At 45.4% G+C, this 24,717-nt stretch overlaps 1 protein-coding gene across 1 annotated transcript in view; it reads right to left on the bottom strand.

Moving 5' to 3' along the window:
• The window catches only part of EPS8L1 (EPS8 signaling adaptor L1), an 892,485-nt gene that overhangs the window by 117,732 nt on the left and 750,036 nt on the right, over positions 1-24,717 (bottom strand). Inside the window, exon 17 of the mRNA XM_082273475.1 lies at positions 26-169. Coding sequence (XP_082129601.1) covers positions 26-169 — 144 coding nt within the window. The remainder of the gene's footprint in view (positions 1-25; positions 170-24,717) is intronic.

Below are 24,717 nucleotides of genomic sequence, written 5' to 3'. Positions count from 1 at the left end.
GCATGTAATTAACAGATTGTTATACCTTAGTTGGACTTGGCTGGACCCCATTTTGTTTGGTGTTGTTAAATTCTGGATCTGAAATTAGGGCAAGTATGTTGTATGGTACATAACCAATCTGGCCAAATCGATTCTGCACTTTCCACCATTTTTTGGAGTCATCAAGAACCTTTAACGAGTGGAGAAAAAGATGGTTAAAAAACTGAGACATATTTAACAGTGAGTAGAATTATCTTGCTTTGGTCAGCTAAACAATTCCTCAGAAGAATTCAGCTTCCAGGTTTTATTGTCAAACTTAAAGTGATTGTAAAGCCTCCTTTTTTCCTATAAAAATAAAAAACCTGTTATACTTACCTGCTCTGTGCAGTTGGTTTTGCACAGAGCGGCCCGGATCCTCCTCTTCTCGGGCCCCTCTTCTGTGATCCTGGCCCCTTCTAACTGTTCAGTGCCACCACAGCAAGCAGCTTGCTATGGGGGCACCCTAGCCGAATCACAGCTCCCTGTGTCCCTTCAGACACTGTGCCCCTACCAGGCCCTGTCCCCTCTCTCCCTTGATTCTCCAGTTGACTTTGAATGAGAGCAGCTGCAACCAGTGGCGCTGCTGCTGAGTTTCAGCCAATCAGGAGAGAGAATCTCAGATGGCTGAGACGCTGGTGGACATCGCTGGAAAGAGAGGGACGTCAGGTAAGTGTTAGGGGGGCTTAAGGAGGGCTGCTGCACACAGAAGGTTCTTTATCTTAATGCATAGAATGCATTAGGATAAAAAAACCTTCTGCCTTTACAACTCCTTTAATTGAACAACCTGAAGTTAGAAGCTGATTGGCCACAGCTGAACCAGATTTTGCACTCTTTGTTTTAGTTCATCAACCCCTGTAAGTCTTAAGCCCCGTACACACACGCAGATCGTCGTCATACAAATGTTCGTCTTTTCTCCCCGGGATGTCGGTGTCTGTTGAAAAGTGCAAAGACAGCACAAGGACAGCACAAGAATTTTGTCCGCAGAGTTCAGCTGACTGCAGAAGTGATGTCATGTAATGGTTAACTTTCCCTGTGGTCTGTCGGCTGATTTCTGTACTGACAGGCGAACAATCGTCCGTTCTGGTGTCTGCAGACAAAAATTTTCATGTTTGCAAGAAAGACTCTTGTCCGCGGATTGTGTGCAGACATCTGTCGGAGGCACCATACTAACACGCATACAATCGGCAGATCTTTCGTCCGCCGACGTTTGTATGACGACGATCTGCGTCTGTGTATGGGGCTTTACCTAGTGATTAGAATATGTGCCAACAATTCAGTCAACCCCCATTTTTGAAAATAAATTATTAGATGCTTTTTTTGTTTTTGTATTGTCCCTTTTAATACTTTGGGGGACTGCTAGACAAGTTATTGTTACCCAAATGTGGCATGGCAAGCTCCACATAGCTGTGGAGGACATTGATAATCTTATCCTCCCTGCTGGGAGCAGGCACTCTTCTCCCTGCTTCAAGCAGGAGGGGGGGTTGGGGGACAGCAGCAGGGTTATCACCAGGCACAGTGGTGTCAGCAGGCTGTGCATGTCAGTCTGTCATTATATCATCCTAGTTTGCCATGGGCTGTTTTTCCCCTGCACTGCTCACTGTTTCTATGGCTGCAGGTGGGGAGAGAAGTGGGGAGATCAGAAGACAGGGGTGGGGGGGTCAGGCTGTGCAGTGGATATATTTATTTTGTTGCTGGCACTCAGAAGGGAGGATAGGTGTGGGTAGAGAGGTGGGTTTCTTTTGGGTGGCTGCAGGGGGTTTCCTTTATAAATGAACTACTATGACCAGCGGATTATCAGTTGCTGATCGTAACTACACTGCTCAAAAATATTAAAGGAACACTTTTTAATCAGAGTATAGCATCAAGTCAAGTAAACTCCTGGGATATTGATCTGGTCAGTTAAGTAGCAGAGGGGGTTGTTAATCAGTTTCAGCTCCTTTGGTGGAAATTACATTAACAACAGGTGCACTAGATGGGCAACAATGAGACAACTTCCAAAACAGGAATGGTTTTACAGGTAGAGGCCACTGACTTTTTTTTACGTACTCATCTTTTCTAACTGTTTTTCACTAGTTTTGCATTTGGCTAGGGTCAGTTCTCTAGTGGGCCATCCACCATCCTCTAGTGGGCCCTGTGCTCACTGCCCGGCACCATGGAGCTTGATAGGCATTTGCCATTGAACACCAGAATTGGCAGATCCACCACTGGCCCCCTGTGCTTTTCACAGATGACAGCAGGTTCACTCTGAGCGCATGTGACAGACGTGAAAAGGTCTGGAGAAGCCATAGAGAATGTTATGCTGCCTGGAACATTGTTCAGCATGACCGGTTTGGTGGTGGGCCAGTGAGGGTCTGATGATGAATATCCATCGAGGGATGCACAGACCTCTACAGGCTGGACAATGGCAACCTGACCTTAACTCACAATAACCTACTGTGTGTGGGTGTGTGTGTGTGTGGTGTCATACAGGTCTACGATTTTTTTTTTAAAGGTACAAATCAAAATTACATATACTATATATACAGTATACTGTATAGGCGACCCAATACAAGTGGTTAAAGTGGTATTAATCCCAAAACCAAAAATGTACAGTACAGTAATGTAGTTCACCAATCATTACATATGGGGGCTGCATTGATTTATTTTTTAGGCTTTTTTCTCCCTCTGTTATTACCTGGTGATCTAGCCAGCAGCACATCTTCTGTATTAGAGTGCCTTCACTTTGGATAAAGAAACACAGGGGATTGCTTTGGAAAGCAGCATTGTCAGATTAGGGCAGCCTTTCTTAAAGCAGAACTTTACCCAATACAAACTGATAAAAGAATATTCTTTAGCAAGGAACATAGATTTCACATTAATAATTGTGCTACCAAAATTAGTGTGTGCTGTAACTTGCGCCCAACATTGTTCCTGTTTATTCTTGATGAAGGCTGCCATTTTTCTGAAGTCCAGACCCCCTGAGCAGCAGTAAATGTTTAGGCTGTCAGCAAATTGGCTCTACATTTTTGGCATGGTGCTAAAAATAGAGAGCAGCTAAGCATGTGCAGAGAAGGGTTATATAGACATTGTATTACTGGATTTTAAACAGTATAGTATAGGCACTTATTTGTAAAGTTTTATATAGCAACACTACTGGTCAAATGTTTTAGATCACCACCATGTTCCAGCTTTTATTGAAATTTAAACAGTTCAAGTCCAGTGAATAGCCAGAATTGGTACAAAAGGTAAGCAATTAACTGCAAGGGGTAAAAGAAAAAAAAAAGGTTGGATTAACAAAAACTGAAAAATAATGTACATTTCAGAGTTATAAATTAAGACATTTTCAGGAAAGAAAGTAAACAAATTAGGCCTTGAATGTGTATGCTAACAATTCCTACAGGCGTCCCAACTTTTGTTGATTACTTACAAGCTCTCTGTATAAAAGCAGTGTTGAAACAGCAGTGCAGTGCCTCTGCGGTATTAATGTGGGTTACCTGTGCTTTCCCATAGACTTCCATTAGATTGGGCATTTTTGGTGTGTTTTCCGAAAGTGCACCAAAACTCCAAAACTTTCAGAAATCGCACACCAAAAACGCCAGATCTAATGTAAGTCTTTGGAAAAGCAAAGGTAACCCACATGAAAATTACAGCACCCTCTGCTAAATGGGCCATAAAGTAGTTTAGCCTAAAACTAACTAACTCTAAATCTACTGGCAGCTACATTCTAAGACTAATCTATATAACCTTTTAAAGCAAAAATCGCTATACATACCTTTTCTGCGGACAATTCGGTCCGGTCTGAAAAGACAGCGGACAACGGCTGGGAAATGCCAGGGAAGTGACATCATTCATAGACCTACTGTGGGGCCATCTGCTTTATCTGCATACGCCCACACAGAGAAAGAGTGGGACCGGACCAGATCAGCTGAAGAAAAGGCATGTATAGCGATTTTTGCTATACGGGGTTAGATAGATTAGTCTTAGAATGTGGCTACAAGTAGATTTAGAGTTAGTTAGTTTTAGGCTGAATTTCTACTTGAAGAGGTCAGGAGTAGTAATAGTATACTGTACAGCAGAGGTCCCCAATCACCACTGGCGTCACTAGGGGGGGCCAGAGGGGGCCATGGCTCCCCCAACATTATACTGTGCCCCCCAACAGGATCCAAGTGCCACACCCTGCTCTGGGATGGTGGGCGGACTGGTAATCACAGATTGCAGGTTCCTGACCTGTCATCCACCAGCATCAGTGTGAAGAACGAAGCCATCACTAGAGAAAGCAGAGCCAATGCTTCCTGTATAGTGCCGCCTCCTGTCACAGGTGGAGTGATACCAAATGCACTCCACCTGTGAGAGGAGCGATACAGTAAGATTCGGCACTGCTCTCTACTGCAGCTGCATGCTTCCTCTAGCACTCGCTCCTGTCACACTAATGCTCTGGAATGGTGGGTCGGGAACCAGCCAGCAGTATCCACCAACAGTACACCCCAGCAGTATCAACCAGCAGTACCCCCCAGCAGTATCAACCAGCAGTACCCACCAGCAGTAACCACCAGGTGAGCTTGGGGGCCATTCAATGGTATCTATTCCTTCATTCTCCAGGAACTGGCTGCATACCCTCGCCGCATGAGGCCAGGCATTGTCATGCACCAGGAGGATCCCAGGACCCACTGCACCAGCGTACTGTCTGATAATGGGTCCAAGGATTTTATCCCGATACCCAATGGCAGTCATGGTGCCATTGTCTAGCCTGTAGAAGTCTGTGCATCCCTCCATGGATATTCCTTCCAAGACCATCACTGACCCACCACCAAAACGGTCATGCTGAATGATTTTATAGGTAGTATAACATTCTCAACGGCTTCTCCAGACCCTTTCATGTCTGTCACAAGCACTCAGGGTGAACCTGCTCTCATCTGTGAAAAGCGCAGGGCGCCAATGGCGGACCTGCCAATTCTGGTGTTCAATGACAAATGCCAATCAAGCTCCACAATGCTGGACAGTGAGCACAAGGCCCACTAGAGGACGCCTGGCCCCCAGGCCACCCTCATGAAGTCTGTTTCTGATTGTTTGGTCAGAGACATTCACACCAGTGGCCTGCTGGAGGTCATTTTGTAGGGCTTTGGCAGTGCTCATCCTGTTCCTTCTTGCACAAAGGAGAAGATACCAGTTCTACTGATGGGTTAAGGACCTTCTATGGCACCTGTCTTTTGGAATCTCCTCCATGCTTTTGAGACTGGGAGACACAGTTAACCTTCTAGCAATGGCAGGTATTAATGTGCTAACCTGGAGGAGTTGGGCTGCCTGTGCCACCTATATAGAGTCCAGGTATGGCCTCATGCTACCAGTAGTGACACTGACCCTAGCCAAATGCAAAACTAGTGAAAACCAGTCAGAAAGAGGAGTAGGGAAAAAAATATCAGTGGCCTCCACCTGTGAAACCATTCCTGTTATGGAGATTGTTTCATTGCTGCCCATCTATTGTTGCCCACCTGTTGGTAATTTCATTACCACCAAAGAAGCTGAAACTGATTAACAACCCCCTCTGGTACTTAGCTGACCAGATCAATATCCCAGGAGTTTCATTGACTTGATGCTATACTCTGATTAAAAAGTGTTTCTTTAATTTTTTTTTGAGCAGTGTATATGTAGATTTTAGAGTATATACACTCACTGACCACTTTATGTTTCATTGATTTTTATTGAAAAATTAACAATTTGTAATACAATACTGAAAACCAATTGTCGAGTGAATTACATTCGTGAAGAGAGTAATACAGGGAAACAAATCAAACAAGGAGAAACAATACCTGTCGACTTTTTGCCGTTGAGGCGTAGTAGTGTTGCAATAATAAGTCAGAGATTAAGACATTATCCAGTAACATACATTCTAGTATTTCTATTAAATATAAGTTGTATACCATCTCCAAGTTTATATCCAGGGTTGTCTCATTGGACTGGTAAGGTATCATTGTGTGTATCTTTTGTCTTTTGTGTTGTCATGGCGGGTATAGATGAAGAGTTGGGTTGTACCATTGCAGCCAAGGTTGCCATATGGAGAATGATTTCCCATGTAAACCTTTACTGGATGCAAACATAATTTCGAAAGAGCAGTGTTTGTGGATCAGGTCCAGGGTTTCTGCTGTTGAAGGTGGAAGTAGTTGTTTCCAGTGTCTGGTAAAAGTAAGTCTAGCTGCTAGAAAGATTTGTGTTATTACGTATCTCACAGGTAGCGGGAAGGTTTCTATTGAGAGGTTTACTATAGCTAGTCCAGAAGAGGGAGTGATTGCAATGTTGGATATCTGTGATACAATCCTAAATATCTCATGCCAGAAAGCCTGAAGGGTGGGGCGATTCCACATTATACGCATGAGGTCGCCTGCGTGTCCGCAGTTACTCCAGCATAGGGGGGATGTTTCTTTGTGAAATGTTGCTAGTTTAGTTGACGTTAAATATCACCGGAGGGTATTTTTTTTTTGTCAGTTCCCATAACGCGGAACAGCCAGTGGATTTGTAAATGTATTTTAGAGCTGTTGTCCACTGATGGTGAGAGTGTGTGGTTTTCAAGTCTGTTTCCCACTGTTGGAAGGGTTTGGTTTTTATAAAGGTCTTCTTTGATTTGAAAATGGAGTAAAGGAGAGAAATGCCTTTTTGTTTATTATTGGTGCTGGTGAGGAAGTCTCACGCTTTAGAAAGGCAATGTTTCACCCGGAAACAGGTGAACAGTGTAGAGAGGGTAATTGGAATTCCTGTTGTAAGTCGGCAAAGGATTTGAGGTTATTGTTACAGTATAGGACTTGTACATTAGTAATACTGTGAGTATGCCAAAGCTTTAAAGATATATCGGGTATTAACATGTCGATGGTTCCTATGGGGGATAGGTGGAGAAATTAGTTGTGGTGGGGGGGGGGGTCTTGTGTTTCCAGTAGCGAATGCCATGCCCTCATCGAGGCCACCATAGGGGGCAAGAGGGTTGATGGAAGTGAAGGGCCTTAGGGGGTGCTCAGGAGCCAAAGCTCCTATTTGGGCCCATCTGTGAGAGAGTCTGGGCTGTATCCATTCTTTCAGTTGTGTGATTAAAGTAGCAGTGTAATAGTCTTTAAAGTCTACATATCCTGCTCCTCCTGCCGTTCTGTGTTTGATTAAAAGTTGGTGTGCACAGCGGGGTTTTATGTTGAGCCAGACAAAGGTGCCTAGCATTGATTTGAGGGAGGTAAAATACGATTTAGGTATAGGAATTGGCAATGTCCTAAACAAGTACAGGAGTTGGGGAAGTACAAGCATTTTAAATGCTGCCAGTCCACAAGACCATGAGATTTCAAATTTTTGAATGGAACTTAGTTCTGTTTGCATTTTAGATGAGAATGGGAGATAATTTATGTGGAAGAGATTCTTCACTGATTTAGTCAATTGTATGCCTAGATATGGGATGTTCGAATCTGTCCAGGAAAAGGGAAATTGCTGTTGTAGGAGAGACCTGGTGACAGCATCGAGATGGAGGTCGAGGATCATGTATTTAGTTTTATTCAACTTATAATATGACATTCTACTGAATCTTTGTAGTGTTTTGTATATTTAATTTAATGTTGAGGTTGGGTTTGTTATCATCAGTTCCACATCATCAGCAAATAGACTGATTTTGTGGTTTGATTTGCCAATGCAAAATCCTGAGATGAGGGGGTTGGATCTTATATGTTCTGCCAGTGGTTCCATAAGAAGGTCCATAAAAATCAAAGGGGACAGGGGGCACCCCCGTCTAGTGCCATTGGCAATTTGGAAAGGAAATGACAACATGTTGGAGTTGTAAACCTTGGCCGAGGGTGTTGTATGCAATACCAGTATTGCTGAGAGAATGTTACCTTGGAAGCCAAATTTTATGAGTACCCTTTGGAGGTAGACCTAATTAATCGGGTCGAATGCCTTCTCTGCATCTAGGGCTAGAAGCAGGGAAGGCGTTTGGATGGCCCCAGCTTAGTGGATTATGTTGATTACCTGCCTCATGGTGTCAGACGCCTGACAATGTGAAATGAAGCCTGGTTGATCTGGGTGTATGATTTTTGGTAGGATATTTTGTAGTCTGTTTGCAAATAATTTGGCATATATCTTTGTGTCTAGGTTTAGGAGTGAAATTGGCCTATAGTTTTGGTTTTTTGGAGTGGTTTCTTTGCCTGGTATTGGTAAGGTAATTATGAGAGTTTGGAGCATTTCAGGTCGCAGTTTCGAGGAGGAGGCAGAGTTTTAAAAAATTGGGAGCATGTGAGGACAGAAAATTGAGAATTGTTTAAAGTGTTCCCCTGTGAGGCCATCTGGCCCTGGATATTTGTTGGAGGGGAGCGTAGAGATTGTGGCTGAGATCTCTTGAGTTGTCAGGGGTGAATTGAGAAGATCCTACTGATCCTCGCAAAGAGTAGGGAGTGTGATTTGAGTTAGAAAGGTGCTGATTTCCACCAGGGAGGGTTGGTGTGTTGATTTGACCTCTATGATGTTGTATAGGGAACTGTAGTAGGAGCTAAATGCGTCCGCTATACTTTGAGGATTATATATTCTCTCCGAGGTTGTTGGATCAAGTAAGTATGATATTCTTGATTTGGTTCTTTATCCCTTGATTCGCTGTGTCATGGCTTTCCCTGCTTTATTTGACGTGGAGTATGAGGCAGCTTTAAATCTGCATTGTTGGTGCTCAAAGTTTTCAAGGAGAAGGGATCTCAGTTCCTGTCTCAGGGCCACAAGTGTGGTTTTAATAGTTTGATCCGGGCTAATTTTGTTTTTTGCTTCAAGATAGTTAATAGAGGCGTGCCAAGGTGGACCAGCCAGGGTAGACCAGGGTGTGCCAGCCAGGGTGGGCCAGGGTGTACCAGGGTGTGCCAGGGTGGACCAGCCAGGGTGGACTAGGGTGGGCCAAGGTGGACCAGGGTGTGCCAGCCAGGGTGGGCCAGAGTGGACCAGGGTGTGCCAGGGTGGACCAGGGTGGTCCCCCCTACCTTGTGTCCTTGTGTCTCAGACTGTCTCCCCTCAGACAGTCTCTCTGGTGCTCCCTGAGTCTCTGGACCAGGGTGTGCCAGCCAGGGTGGGCCAGGATGGACCAGGGTGTGCCAGGGTGGACCAGCCAGGGTGTGCCAGGGTGGACCAGGGTGTGCCAGGGTGGACCAGGGTGTGCCAGCCAGGGTGGACCAGGGTGTGCTAGCCAGGGTGGGCCAGGGTGGACCAGGATGGACCAGCCAGGGTGGGCCAGGGTGGACTAGAGTGGGCCAGGGTGTGCCAAGGTGGACCAGCCAGGGTGGACCAGCGTGGGCCAGCCAGGGTGGACCAGGTTGTGCCAGGGTGGACACGGGTGTGCCAGGGTGGACCAGCCAGGGTGTGCCAGGGTGGACCAGCCAGGGTGGGCCAGGGTGGACCAGGGTTTGCCAGCCAGGGTGGACCAGTGTGGGCCAGGGTGGACGAGCCAGGGTGGACCAGGGTGTGCCAGCCAGGGTGGACCAGCAAGGGTGTGCCAGGGTGGACCAGCCAGGGTGTGCCAGGGTGGACCAGCCAGGGTTGACTAGGGTGGGCCAAGGTGTGCCAAGGTGCACCAGCCAGGGTGGACGAGGGTGTGCCAGCCAGGGTGGGCCAGAGTGGACCAGGGTGTGCCAGGGTGGACCAGCCAGGGTGTGCCAGGGTGGACTAGGGTGGGTCAGGGTGTGCCAAGGTGGACCAGCCAGGGTAGACCAGGGTGTGCCAGCCAGGGTGGGCCAGAGTGGACCAGGGTGTACCAGCCAGGGTGGGCCAGGGTGAACTAGGGTGGGCCAAGGTGGACCAGCCAGGGTGGACCAGGGTGTGCCAGCCAGGGTGGGCCAGAGTGGACCAGGGTGGACCCCCCTACCTTGTGTCCTTGTGTCTCAGACTGTTTCCCCTCAGACAGTCTCTCTGGTGCTCCCTGAGTGTCTGATTGCAAACGAAGCTTCCTTCCTGCTGTGCAGCACCCACTCTCCTCGGCTCCTCTTCAGTCTTCACTGCTGTGAGTGCGGTGACTGCGGTGTCGTCGTCACAGGCCACCGCCAGCCACACACAGTGCAACACTGCCACTCCCTAGTAGTCCCTCCTCCAGAGTGAGAGATGGACCAGTCCCGGACTTCCCCTGCCGCCGCGCCAATTCCACGCTCCCTCCCCCAGCCAGCAGCATGACAATCTACTGGCAGCCGAAGCCCACGCAGACCAGGCAGGCGTGCCTAGTTTCAACTGGGCGGCGCTGTCTGCAGGCAGCGGCGGGCAGCGACTGCGAGCGCTGATGAAGATGTTGCATAATTCATGATGGATGGGTGCAGATAGCGGCAGGGCTGTCTTACCGAATGGGCACGCTGGACAGTTGCCCGGGGGCCCCACCTGCCCAGGGGGCCCCACCTCTAGAGCGACCCAGCCCCAGCCAAGCATTAGTCCCGACTCCCGTGTGCATCCTGCCACAGAACTTAGCAGGTGCGCTGCTGTCAGGCCTCTTGGGTCATGGAGGGGGAGCCCACAACTGCAGGAATGCCTGTCAGCCTCCATGGAAATAGGCACACACAGGACAGTCGAGTCTCACTCCTGTCTGTGTGTTTGTTCACTGGACCCAGCCGCCAAACTTGGAAGCTGTCATTACCCTGGCATTGCTGTATCAATAAATATTGCCTTATCGATAATTTGCATTTTTATTCTCGTTGGCGATTGTGTAGGCGGGGCCCCAGTGCACTGCATTGCCCGGGGGCCTATAATGCTCTTAAGATGACACTGGATAGCGGGGCAGCGCGGCGGACCTGGCAAGGGTCAGTCGCGGACACCTTGCCGACCCCTGCCCATAGCGCGCCATGCGGTCACCAGGAACCCCGAGGGGGGAGGTCCCGGACAAGTGGCACCCAACGGACAAGTGGCACCCCACCAGTACAGTCACCCCCCTCCCCTGCAGGAACGCCACAGCGGCTGTAATATTATCGCCCCCCAAGGTAGGAACCTTCTAGGGGAAGAGGGGGTAAATAACTGGGGGGGGGGCTGGTATGCCTGAGAGACCAGGGGAACCGAGGGATCTCCTGAAGGTCCGACCATTTCCAGGAGGGGGCCCACGTCCACCCCGAGATCGCTTGAGGATTGGGGGGACAGCATTACTCACCATACCACAGTGCCAGGTGGGCGCCACTCCAAACAGACCACATTCCAACTGGGGTGGGGGTGCTGCCAGTCAGGGGGTATGCTGCGACTCAGGGCGTTCCAGGTCATCACGTCCCAGCGAGACGGTCCACTTGCAGGCTTGTCCCGAACCATCAGGGCTCTGTCGTGGCGAGGCCTAGTGCTGAACTATAACCTGCTCACATTCGCTGGGCAGGCTGGGAGACCTTAAGGATCAAGATTATCCAGTCTGAAATCCAGCCGGCTGTTGCTTGTAGTTCTCCAGGAACTCTAAACTAGTAAATAAAAATTACATATGACAAAAATCTCCCTTTTAACCACTTTACCACCAGCCACTGTGCTGCTACTGCGGCACAGTGGCTCGTTATCGTCCAGCGACGTAGACCTACGTCGCTGGACTCCTCCCCTTGTAGGCGGCGCTGTTTTCATTCACAGCGGGAGTCGGGCCAGGGGAGGAGCGGCGGCGATCGCCGCCGCTCTTCCCCGATCGTCGGGGAATCTAGTTTGGAGATCCGCCCGCCTGTGTAAACAGAGCGGGCGGATCTCCTAAGTGACAGGGAGTGACAGATCGGAGTGTTCAGCATAGCTGAACATCCGATCTGTCCCTGGCTCACTCAGTCACCTCCCCCCCCACACGTTAGTAAGCACCAGGCATACATTAACCTCTCCCTCTCCAATAAAATTAACCCCTTCCCTGCCAGTGTCATTTTTACAGTAACAGTGCATACATATAGCACTGATTACTGCAGTAATGTCACTGGTACCCCCAAAAGTGTTAAAAATGTCCGTCAAGGGTCCGATCTGTCCGCCGCAATGTCGCAGTCCTGCAAAAAAATCGCAGATCGCCGCCATTACTCGTTAAAAAAAAAAAAACACCAAAAATGACAGAAATCTTTCCCTTAATTAGTAAACGCAATAACTTTTGCGCAAACCAATCAAAATATGCTTATTGTGATTTTTTTTTACCAAACATAGGTAGCAGAAAACAAATTGGCCAAAAATTAAAAAAAAATTAGATTTTTACATATTTTTTGGGAGGAATTTCATATAAAAAAATGTTAAAAATATTGTTATTTTTTCAAAATAAATGCTCTTTTTTTGTTTATAGCGCAAAAAGTAAAAATCGCACAGGTGATCAAATACCACCAAAAGAAAGTTCTGTTTGTGGGAAAAAAAAGGACGTAAATTTTGTTTGGGTATGGCATCGCACGACCGCGCAATTGTCAGTTAAAGTCGCACAGCGCCGAATCGCAAAAAGTGGCCTGGGACGTAAGACAGCAAAATCCTCCGGTGGTAAAGTGGTTAAATAGCGAAGACCGAAGTCCCAGATGGGAACTAGGTCCAACTCCTAAACTAGGCAGAAACAAACTAAGGGCTGTAGCAGAGAGTGTGGGGTTATGCCTACAGGGAAAGCCACATAGGCGTGGTAAAGCTTTTTCCTGCCCAGTGTCCTATTCCTGATGGGAGGAGCATAACCCAATGGTCTAAGAAGTTATGGAGCTGCGTCTGTCAATAAACGATAGAGAAATGTATATACTTCTCACAGTAATTAAATATGTGCAAAATGGCAACATTTCATATACATATTGATTAGTGAGATAGTAAAAATGGTAAATAAATAAATAAATAAGATACTATATCTATGCAAAAAAATAATACTAAACAAAATCAATACAGAATGTGCATACCCAAATGCACGTGCTATAAACATGAGATAACCTCATAAGGTGCTATACAAAAATGGCAATATCTGTGTCATGTCTTCATCATTATATTGTCATGTTATTCTTACCAGCGCCATCTAGTGGCCATTTACATATATCACATATTACATATATAGAACAAGTTTGTCCCAGTTCAGCTACCATTGCTTTCACCTATGAACTTTGGTGACATCATCTTCCCTCCATATCTTGCATTATACAGGAAACTCGGCTAGAGGAAACATGGCTAGTTGCATCCTCCCTCATCCTAGTTTATGGCAGCATCGCTGGTGTGTACTTTATTACTTCATGTTGTAGTTTAACTCTCTATGCATAGTAAACTGTCTGTGATTACAGTCTATAGTTAGCAGCTAGGGACCTTACTTCTCATGCAGATAAGATAGCATGCTGCTCAGTATATAACTGTGTATACTCTTATGGATGCTTAACATTACCATCCTTTATCTATGTCTTGTGTAACTTACATCTTGTGCACATTTCTTGTATTTGCATTGCTATGTACAGTAATGTCTTATATGCATTGCCACATGTCGGTATACATTAGTAAGTATATTCTCTTTTCTGTTCCACAGTTTTACCACTCTTACTTTCACGTATTTCCTTGCAATAAAAGTTGAAGTTGGACTTGCTCCTTTGTCAATGCATTGAAGGAAATCAGGGTTATACTGCCTGTCAATCTATTTACCCTCACACATAGGGAGGACAGAACAGTAAAACAGCGACCTCCTAACAAGCTAGAGACACAGTGAAGCTGCAGATTCTGCACAAGCTGATGCAAGACGCTGTGACCTCTCACAAGCTGCAGTGAAACAGCAACCGAGTACAGGTTGGACCACGTGATACTAAACCCCACACAGTGCAAGTGTGCTAACCGGCTACCATGTCAACAAGCAAGTCTGATTCATTGGAGACAAGGTCCCACATCTCAGCCAGTTCCAGAAGCTCAAAGAGGTCAGTGAGCAGCTCCACTATTGCCATTGCCCGCGCAAAGGCTGAAGCCGCCAAAATGCGAGCAACATTTGCTGAACAAGAGAGACAATTGAAAATAGGTCAGGTGACAGTCTGCATTTAGGACCAGGAGCAGAGTCAACCCCTGCTAAAGAGCAGCAGAATCCTGACACACGGCAAGCAACTTCTGCTGACCATTCTCCTCATGTTAAGCAAGAGAGCAGTTTTGCATACCATCATCCCTCAGTGCAACCTGAAGTAGATGGTGACTATTACAACAACAAGTTGACACCAAAAAGCTATACCAGCCCGCCGGGACCTTTACACCTCAGCTTACCGCCAGGTCCATCAAACAGAGATGAAGGTATGTCAGACTTCCTTAAATTCTTTGCCCGACGTGAGCTAATAACCAAGGGGCTCTCCAAGTTTAATGACAGACCCGAAGGCTATAGATCATGGCGATCATCATTCAAGAATATGATCAGAGATCTAGATCTGTCTGCAAGTGAAGAAGTTGATCTTCTAGCCAAGTGGCTAGGAAATGAGTCAGCAGAACATGCAAAGCGGATTAGAGACATTAACTATCCAGTCAGAGGGCTGAACGCCATATGGGAGAGACTTGAAGAGTGTTATGGCTCACCAGAAGTAATAGAGAACGCACTATTCCAAAGAATTCAAGATTTTCACAAAATTCATAACAAAGGTTATCAAAAGCTTAGAGAACTAAACGATCTGCTGATGGAACTCCAAGTTGCCAAGGACGAAGGAGACTTGCAAGGTCTAGCATTCTTAGATACGGCGCGTGGTGTCAACCCCATTGTACAAAAACTACCTATTAGTCTACAAGAGAAGAAGATCACTCAAGGCTCCAAGTATAAACAGCAGTACAATGTCCAATTTCCTCCATTTTCATTCTTTGTGGACTTTGTGCACCAACAAGCGAAATGATCCTAGCTTTGACTTCTCAATGTTTGACACTGCATACCCCAAACTAGGTAAACCTGTCTCACCTCGCAACCTGAAAAGGTACACCTGTTGCAGTAAACAAAACCAGTGTATCTCTTAAAGACTCCTCAATCAAAACTTACAGTACTACAGAGACTGAGAAGGTCCCAAAAAAAGACCTGCACAGAGATTGCCCTCTACAGAAGAAACCACACTCATTGCTGAAATGCAGAGGATTTAGAGGAAAACCTCTCAAGGAACGCAAAACCTTCCTCGGGGAAAACCATATTTGCTACAGGTGTTGCGCATCAACCTCTCATCTTGCAAAAGACTGTACAGAGAACATTAAATGCTCAGAATGTGACAGTGAAGAGCATATTACAGCTTTACACCCTGGGCCACCTCCATGGACTCTCACACCTTCAAACCAGGCTGCAGAGCACGGCAGGGAGGAGAGAGATACAAAACCTCCTGAAGTGACACCCCAGTGCACCCAAGTCTGTGGAGAAGGTCTTAGTAACAAATCATGCTGTAAGATTTGTCTGGTTACAGTGTACCCCATTGGTCACAAAGAGAAAGCCATAAGGTTGTATGCCATCCTTGATGATCAAAGCAATAGATCTCTTGCTAGATCAGCTTTCTTTGATATCTTCAGTATTAAAGGACATAACTCTTCATACTCACTTAAAACTTGCACAGGTGTGAGTGAAGAAAAAGGCAGAAGAGCTACTGGATACCAAATCGAATCCGTAAACGGGGAAGCATCCTTGCCTCTGCCTACCCTGATCGAATGTAACCAGATTCCAAACAATAGAGAAGAGATTCCTACACCGGAGGCTGCATCGCATCATTGGCATCTGAAACCCATAGCACATCTCATTCCTGCACTTGATCCAGAGGCTCAAATAATACTCCTGCTGGGAAGAGACATCATAAGAGTCCACAAGACACCTACACATCACCACACACACCTACACAGGTTGAACTGGATGGACTATTGTCTTTATTCAACCTCACCTACTATGTAACTATGTATGTAAGGTGAGAGAACAGATAAACGGTCCTCACAATTCTCCATATGCTCAGAAGCTGGACCTAGGGTGGGTCATTATAGGTGATGTCTGCTTAAGAAATGTCCACAAGCCAACCAGCAAATTCCTTTTACACGCATACATTGCAAAATGGACGTCCATCCCTCTTTCAGCCTTGCCCTAATAAATTCCTTGTAAAAGAGAAGCCTGCAGGTATGCTATATTCGGACTTTACTGAAATCCAGAACCCTTCTTGTGTTGAAGACCTAGACCACTTAGGATGCACAGTGTTCCAGGGGACAAAAGAAGATCACAAGATAGCTCCCTCCTTTGAAGATGAGACCTTTTTAAAAATAATGGAACAAGGAATTTTCAAGGATGAAACAAACACCTGGGTTGCACCACTTCCAGCTTCAAACAGTAAAATTGTTATGGAAGCTTTTCCCACTAAAGATCACGCCAGCGACTTGAAAGACCTAGACTTGGCTTCAGACACAATACCCATGCAGCGCAGCCTGGGGCTCAGCTGGGATCTCAAGTCTGACACCTTTACCTTTCAGGTCAACCAAGAGGAAAAGCCCTTCTCACGATGTGGTGTCTTATCTACAATCAACAGTCTATATGACCCACTTGGGTTTGCAGCACCTGTGATCATCCAAGGTAAGACTCTGCTCAGAGAGTTAACCACAGATACATGTGATCGGGATTCTCCACTTTCCTCAAAGAAAGAGGCACTATGGATAACATGGAGAGACTCTTTAAAGTCATTATCTAACCTACACATACCTAGGTCATATACCCACCTCTCTCCAGCAGAGATTCAGTCTAGGCAACTGTTCATCTTTTGTGATGCTTCAGTAAAAGCAATTGCTGCTGTCGCTTACCTCAAAACAATAGTCAATTAAGGTCAAGTTCAAATTGGCTTTGTAATGGGCAAGGCGAAGCTGGCACCATGTCCTGAGCTCACCATACCAAGGTTGGAACTTTGTGCTGCTGTTCTGGCAGTAGAACTAGCAGAGCTTATTGTGTCAGAAATAGACATACAACTTGACAATACAGTGTTTCATACAGACAGCAAAGTAGTGTTGGGCTACATTTACAATGAGACTAGGAGATTCTACGTTTATGTACACAACAGAGTGCAAAGAATTAGGAGGTCAACATAGCCTACCCAGTGGCGCTACGTACCAACTGACCAAAACCTGGCAGATCATGCCACAAGAGCTGTTCCTGCAGCCCACCTCAAAGACTCTACCTGGCTCACAGGGCCAACATTCCTCTACAGACCAGTAGTGGACACTCTTGAGGAAGATACATTTGAGCGGTCAGAACCGAATTCTGATGCAGAGATTCGTCCTCATGTTTCTGTACTCACCACAACAGTTTCTACAAGTTTTCCACATGGAAATCGTTAAACAGAGCATTAGCTGGTTTGATCCACATAGCCAGATCCTTTAGAGCCACATCTACAAGATCAGAACATTGTAAAGGTTGGCATTACTGTCATAAAGCCTATACAGTGGATGAACTCACACAGTCTAGAGACGTTATCATCCGGTGTATCCAACAAGAAGTTTATGCTCAAGATCTTGAACACTTCCAAAAGCAAAAATGCGTTCCTAAAGACAGTTCCCTTAAGAGACTTGACCCATTTATAGATGATAATGGACTGTTGAGAGTTGGGGGACGTATTTCAAAGGCAAAACTTAAAAGTAGGGAATGTAACCCAATAATACTTCCAAACAGTCATATTGCATCGTTACTTGTGCAACACTACCATGAAAAGACCAAGCACCAGGGACGTTTGTTCACTGAAGGAGCTTTAAGGACAGCTGGATTCTGGATAGTGGGAGCAAAAACACTTGTGAGCAGTCTAATTTTCAAATGTATCACTTGCAAAAGACTACGTGGTATATTTCAGTCACAGAAAATGGCTAATCTTCCTGCTGACCGACTCAGTACAGACCCTCCCTTTACAAATGTTGGTCTTGATGTGTTTGGCCCTTGGTCTGTCACTACACGACACACCAGAGGAGGTCGTGCAAACAGCAAACGCTGGGCAGTCATATTCACTTGCATGAGTATTAGGGCTGTGCATATAGAAGTCATTGAGTCTTTGGACACATCCAGCTTCATAAATGCTCTCAGACGTTTAATTTCTATTCGAGGCCCGGTCAAACAAATCCGCTCTGACAGAGGCACTAATTTTGTGGGAGCCTGTAAGGAACTGCAGATCCCCTCAAACATCGACAGTGACCATGTAGAGAGATATCTTGCTGACCAAGACTGTAAATGGACATTCAATTCCCCACACTCCTCTCACATTGGAGGCTCTTAGGAGCGTATGATTGGTATAGCCCGCAGGATCCTTGATTCTATCTTTCTACAGCTGGGGACTTTGAAGCTTACCCATGAGTCTCTTCCAACTTTTATGGCCGAAGTAGTGATGATCATGAATGCCAGACCTTTGACTTCAATATCCAGTGATCCAGAAGATCCTCTTTTGCTCACTCCTTCTATTATCCTCACCCAAAAGGTTGGTACGGTTACAGCTCCCCCTGGTGAGTTTAGCACTAAAGATTTGTACAAGTGTCAGTGGAGACGAGTGCAAACTCTAGCGGATGCCTTCTGGGATAAATGGAGAAAACAATACATCCCTACTCTACAGTCTCTGAATAAATGGCAAACCAGTAAACCCAACATGAAGGTTGGTAATGTTGTTCTTGTAAAAGACTCTCAGTCAAAAAGAAATGACTGGCCTTTGGGACTGATAACCAAAGTATTTCCAAGTGAAGATGGAAGAGTCAGGAAGGTGGAAGTGAAAGTCTGCAGGCAAAATGAGCCTAAACTCTTCCAGAGACCTGTTACTGAACTGATTTTGTTACTCTCTCCAGAGAATAGTTAATGTGGTATCCTTGAGATACCAGGCGGGGAGTGTCATGTCTTCATCATTATATTGTCATGTTATTCTTATGAGAGTTTTCACAATGTGTAATTTATTGTGTAATCTACTGTTCATGTTGTACCAGCGCCATCTAGTGGCCATTTACATATATCACATATTACATATATAGAACAAGTTTGTCCCAGTTCAGCTACCATAGCTTTCACCTATGAACTTTGGTGACATCATCTTCCCTCCATATCTTGCATTATACAGGAAACTCGGCTAGAGAAAACACGGCTAGTTGCATCCTCCCTCATCCTAGTTTATGGCGGCATCGCTGGTGTGTACTTTATTACTTCATGTTGTAGTTTAACTCTCTATGCATAGTAAAGTGTCTGTGATTACAGTCTATAGTTAGCAGCTTCTCATGCAGATAAGATAGCATGCTGCTCAGTATATAACTGTGTATACTCTTATGGATGCTTAACATTACCATCCTGTATCTATGTCTTGTGTAACTTACATCTTGTGCACATTTCTTGTATTTGCATTGCTATGTACAGTAATGTCTTTTAACCACTTACCGCATATCAACGTACCGATACGTCGGTACACTTTGCGGGTTTATACCGGGATGATGCCTCTAGTTAGAGGCATCATCCCGGTACCGTGGTTTGAAGCCGACGGTCGGCTTTCCGTTGGTAACGACCGATGCGGCTTGGGAGCCGCTCGATCATTACCCGGGGGGGCGGGAGGGGATGTCCCCCCCTCCCGCCGCCTTCCGTGGCTTTGCCCGGGGCTCCCGTCCCACCGGGAGCCCCGAGCACCCAGCCGGCACATCCGCCGGCTGGATGGAGTCCCGAGGAATGCCGGAAACGGCATCGATCGGGGCTCCGATGACGTAACCCGGAGGCGGCGTCCATGACGTCACTTCCGGGTTACTGTGCTGCAAAAGGCGGCAAATTTAAAAAACGGCTGTATGCAAAAATGCCCTTTTCGGCGTTTTGCATACATGGAAGTGTAGTGGAGGGGTTTGGGGTCTTTTAGACCCTCGATCCCTCCATAAAGTGTACCTGTCACACATATTGCTGTCACAAGGGATGTTTACATTGCTTGTGACAGCAATAAAAGTGATCAGATTTTTTTTTTAAAAAAACCTGTAATAAAGTTTAAAAAAAATAAAAAATAAATAGGAAAAAAAAAGAAAAAAAAATTTCGCCGCCCCCGTCACCGTTAGCTCGCGCACAAAAAAAAACTTATACGCAAGTCGAGCCGCGAATGAAATCGCTGTTCAAACCCCACATGTGAGGTATCGCCGCGATCGCCAGAGCGTGCGCAATAATTAAAAAAAAGAGCTACACTCTAACTCTAAACTGGTAACCGTTAAATAAATTTAAATCGTCGCAGATTGAGATCTCTATTGACCGTAGTTTGTCGCCATCCCACGGGGGGGGGGGGGGCGCAATTTTAAACCGTAACATGTTGGGTATCTATTTACTCAGCGTGACATCATCTTTCACAATATACAAAAAAATGGGCTAACTTTACTGTTTATTATTTTTTAAATGCAGTGAAATGTGATTTTTCAATTTGTTTCCAAAAAAATGGCGTTTTAAAGACCGCTGCGCAAATACCGCGTGACAAAAAGTTTTGCAATGACCGACATTTTATTCTCCAGAGTCTTTGCTAAAAAAATATACATAATGTTTGGGGGTTCTAAGTAGTTTTCTAGGAAAAAATACTGGTTTTAACTTGTAAACAAAAAGTGTCTGAAATAGGGCTGGGGCTTAAGTGGATATGCATTGCCACATGTCGGTATACATTAGTAAGTGTATTCTCTTTTCTGTTCCACAGTTTTACCACTCTTACTTTCACGTATTTCCTTGCAATAAAAGTTGAAGTTGGACCTTGCTCCTTTGTCAATGCATTGAAAGAAATCAGGGTTATACTGCCTGTCAATCTATGTACCCTCACACATAGGGAGGACAGAACAATCTGTGTTCATAAAAATCACTCAATATGCATAAAAAATATCCAAAAGAAGTATTCCAAGTCCCAAGTGCACTTTACGTAAGCGTCCAGCACTGTGCAATCAGCAAACCCCAGTTAAATTGGTTCTAAAGCCTAAAGGCATTACTGCAAAACCGTTTGTGTCACAGATTCGTCCCCCCCCCCCCCCCACACTTAGCTAAACCCATTTCTAATCCAGTGCTGTGTATGAGTGCAGCCTTCCTCTCTGCTCTTTACCTCCTCACTGGGCAGATTGATAGCTGCAGAAGCCATAGGATCCTGTGACAAGGGAGTGGGGGGCAGGGCCGGGCCACCCTGTCTGCGTCAATAGACCACATAGAAAGAGGCTTTCTCTGGGGGCATTTGCCAAGACTGAGGAGCCAGAAGTGCTGGTGGAGGACCCCAGAAGAGGAGGATCGGGACTGCTCTCTACAAAACCATTGCACTGCAGGAAAGTATGACATTTGTTTTTTTTTTAACTAAGCTTTAATGTCACTTTAAGAGGTTATTATCATATGTAAGCAATCCACATAATACTCAAAACAGGGAACTCCACAGTGAAATCCACGTGCCCAGATAAGGAAGATGAAACACTTACCAGAGCTACAAGACCCTCAGAGTGGTCATAAAAGCAAGGCCACTTGCCTGGGGGGCCCACCTGCCCACTGGCCCCAGCCAAGCATTAGTCCCGATTCCTGTGTGCATCCCGTCGCCAAACTTAGCAGGTGGCAAGGGCCTGTTGGACCTGCGCTGCTGTTGGGCCATGGAGGGGGAGCCCACAACTGCAGGAATGCCTGTCTGCCTCCACGGGAACAGGCACACACAGGACAGTCGAGTCTGACTACCATCCGTGTGTGTGTTCATTGGACCCAGCCGCCAAACTTGGAAGCTGTCGTCATTAGCCTGGCACTTATCGATAATTAGCATTTTTATTCTCGTGGGTGATTGTGTAGGCAGAGCCCCAGTGCACTGCTTTGCCCAGGGCCCTTTAATGCTCTTAAGATGGCACTGCATAACAGGCATTAAAAGTGTTTTAACCAACACAGCTCCTTCCAGGCATCCCCTGTAACTCTAACTTGCAATGCTAACATAGTATAAAAGCACAATTAAGGAGGCTACACGTTTTCTACTGTACCTGCTTGAGGATTAAAAATACCCAGAGTTCTTCATGCTGCAACATGGTATTAGGCTTGAAAAACCCCTGTTACTGCTCCTTTTTATGTTAGCAGGGGAGCCTCTTTCAACAGTTATTGGACAATCTGACAACCTTTACAAGGTTTCATAAGGAGATCTCCGCTCTGATCTCTTTGGGCAATACTCATTATCCTTCTTAAGGGCTGGTTAACACCAGATGCTTTCAAGTGCATTGTTTTTAAACACATTCAGAATGCACAGACAGTAAATGCAATGTTTTCATATCACCCTAGTTCACACCAGTGCATTTGGTTACAGTGCTTTTTAAAAAAGTACAGCAGCCTGTAGTTTTTCCCCACAGAATACCTCCAAATGCGTATAAACACATGTAAATGCACCAGAAGGCACCTAAATTCAAGTGGGGAAAAAAGGAAAAAAAGCACTCTGAAACACACACGTATTAGAAATGCATTGAATACATGTAAATATTACAGATACACTCCTGGAATGCTGGAATTGTTGAACAAGCCCTAAAGAAGCTCATGAACCTATTTAGGTAATTTTCTGGTTTTACGATTAACTTGGACAAGTCAGTGCTGCTGCCTCTTGACCTCATTGTTTAGTGATGAGCAAACCAAGCTGGACTGTTAAGAAACATGTAAAAAAAAAATGTGCAAAACCTGAACCATACTGAAGTCTATGGGAATCAAATCTTGTAATTCTTTTTAGGCCTTTATTCAAGGCCAATTTCCAAGCTTTACATAAAAAAGGGCATGGGTAACTAGGCACTGCCATTGGAGACATTTTATTTTCCAAAATACTGTTCAGCAGGGATTTGGGTTCTTAACCACTTCCCGCCCGCCCTATAGGCGATTGACGTCGGGAAAGTGGTTGCATTATCCTGACCGGACGTCATATGACGGCAGCAGGATAATGCGCCCCCCACACTGACACACCGCATCTCCGATCTCGGTAAAGAGCCTACTAACGTAGGCTCTTTACCATGTGACCAGCCGTGTCCAATCACATCTGGTCACATAGTACACAGGAGGAGCCATTGATCGGCTTTCCTCAGTACGTGCCTGACAGGCACGAGTAAAGGAGAGCCGATCTGCGGCTCTCCTGACGGGGGGGGGGTCTGCACTGGTAATCAGATTACCTATTGGAATTTTTGTTTTACCAAAAAAATATAGCAGAAAACAAATTGGCCTAAAATTATAAAAAAAATAGATTTTTTTTTATTGGAAATTTTATATAGCAGAAAGCAAAAAATATATATTTTTTTCTCAGAATTGTCACTCTTTTTTTGTTTATAGCGCAAAAAAAAAAAAATAAAAATCACAAAGGTAATCAAGTACCACCAAAAGATAGCTCTATTTGTGGGAAAAAAGGATATCAATTTTACCTGGGTACAGTGTCGCACGACCACGCAATTGTCAGTTAAAGTAACGCAGTGCCATATCACAAAAAATGGCCTCAAAAAGGGGGTATATCCGGTTTTATTTTTACGAATAAATGAATACATTTTATGAATATTTGTGTGGACATTTTTCACATGAATATTTAAATTGCAATTATGTCTCCCAGTGTCAGTTTACTGGTAATCGCTATGCACAGCTAATATGGCTTTAACTAGAATTGAAGAAAGACCTGTAGTTGTGGAAACCTTTCATTAAATATAGACTGCATACTAGTGATCGACCGATATCGGTTTTACATTACCGATACCGATATTTTGTCAATTGCATATCTGTAGCGGCCGATGTTTTCGTACATTTAAACATTTTTTTTTATTTTTATCAATTGACAGGTACTCTTGTAGAGGGATCTGGGGGCCTGAAAGACCCCACACCCCTCCACTGCACTTAAAAGCATTCAAAATGCCAAGCTTGGCTGTTTTGAATGCTGTCATTTTTTTAAATCTGACGCAGAGTACCCAGAAATGATGTCATGACATCACTTCTGGGTGATGTCATGACATCACTTCTGGGTTTTTACATGGAGACCCGATCAGAGCCAAATGCGGCTTTGATCGGGTCTTCGGCGGCCGTGCAGGCTGGTTGCCGGGTCTCCTGGTGGGATGGGAGACCCAGGCGAGCCGCATCGGTTATCATTACAAGACAGCTGACCATCGGCTATGGATGCCAGTACCGGGGTTATGCCTCTAGCTGTAGGCATCACTCCGGTACAAGCACTTTCCCGAAAGATCGGCAATATCGGTCACCTTGGTGGCCGATTCCAATATTTCGGGGGAAAGTGCAGATCGGCCCTCTATATATCGTCTTTGCCGATAATCGTTCGATCACTACCACTGTAGTGATGCATACCACTCGCCTGATCTCACGAACGGTGGGTGCTTTGAGCGGCTATCGAGCGAGCAAACGCCTGTCCGGATCTATGGCAGTGCGATGCGAACTCTGACACGCAAATGTATATCAGCAGCCGGGGGCCCCAGTATTCACTGGCAAAGATATGTTTGTGATGTGGAATTATTATAGTTTTGATAAGTATCTACCCTTTTGCTGGAATAATGGCTGGTAGCTTTCTATTATGATTGATTCACATGATTGAAATACTGTATCAAATATGTTTTTTATAAACTATATTAGATAGGATTCACAATAACAGGCTATGACGGGAGTGTATGCGTATGTACTGATGTGATCGCGTTCATGAGAATCCACGCTAGTTCCATTGTATAGTGTTTAGCTGCAATTTATACGTTGGTCCCTATTGTTAGCAATAGTGCATGGTTCCTCCTTGCTGAAAACTCTTGCACACGGCTCAGTTGTTTCATTTACATACACTCCCATTTCTTTTGTACTTTTGAAAAATTGGATTTTTGTCTTATCGTAAAATCCTTTTCTCTGAATTTCATTGATGGACGCAGTCTCTGTTCTTCATAACAGTA

This window comes from Pelophylax lessonae, assembly GCF_965119305.1.
Source record: "Pelophylax lessonae genome assembly, chromosome: 12".
Classification (NCBI taxonomy): domain Eukaryota; kingdom Metazoa; phylum Chordata; class Amphibia; order Anura; family Ranidae; genus Pelophylax; species Pelophylax lessonae.
This window is presented reverse-complemented; position numbering and strand designations above follow the sequence as displayed.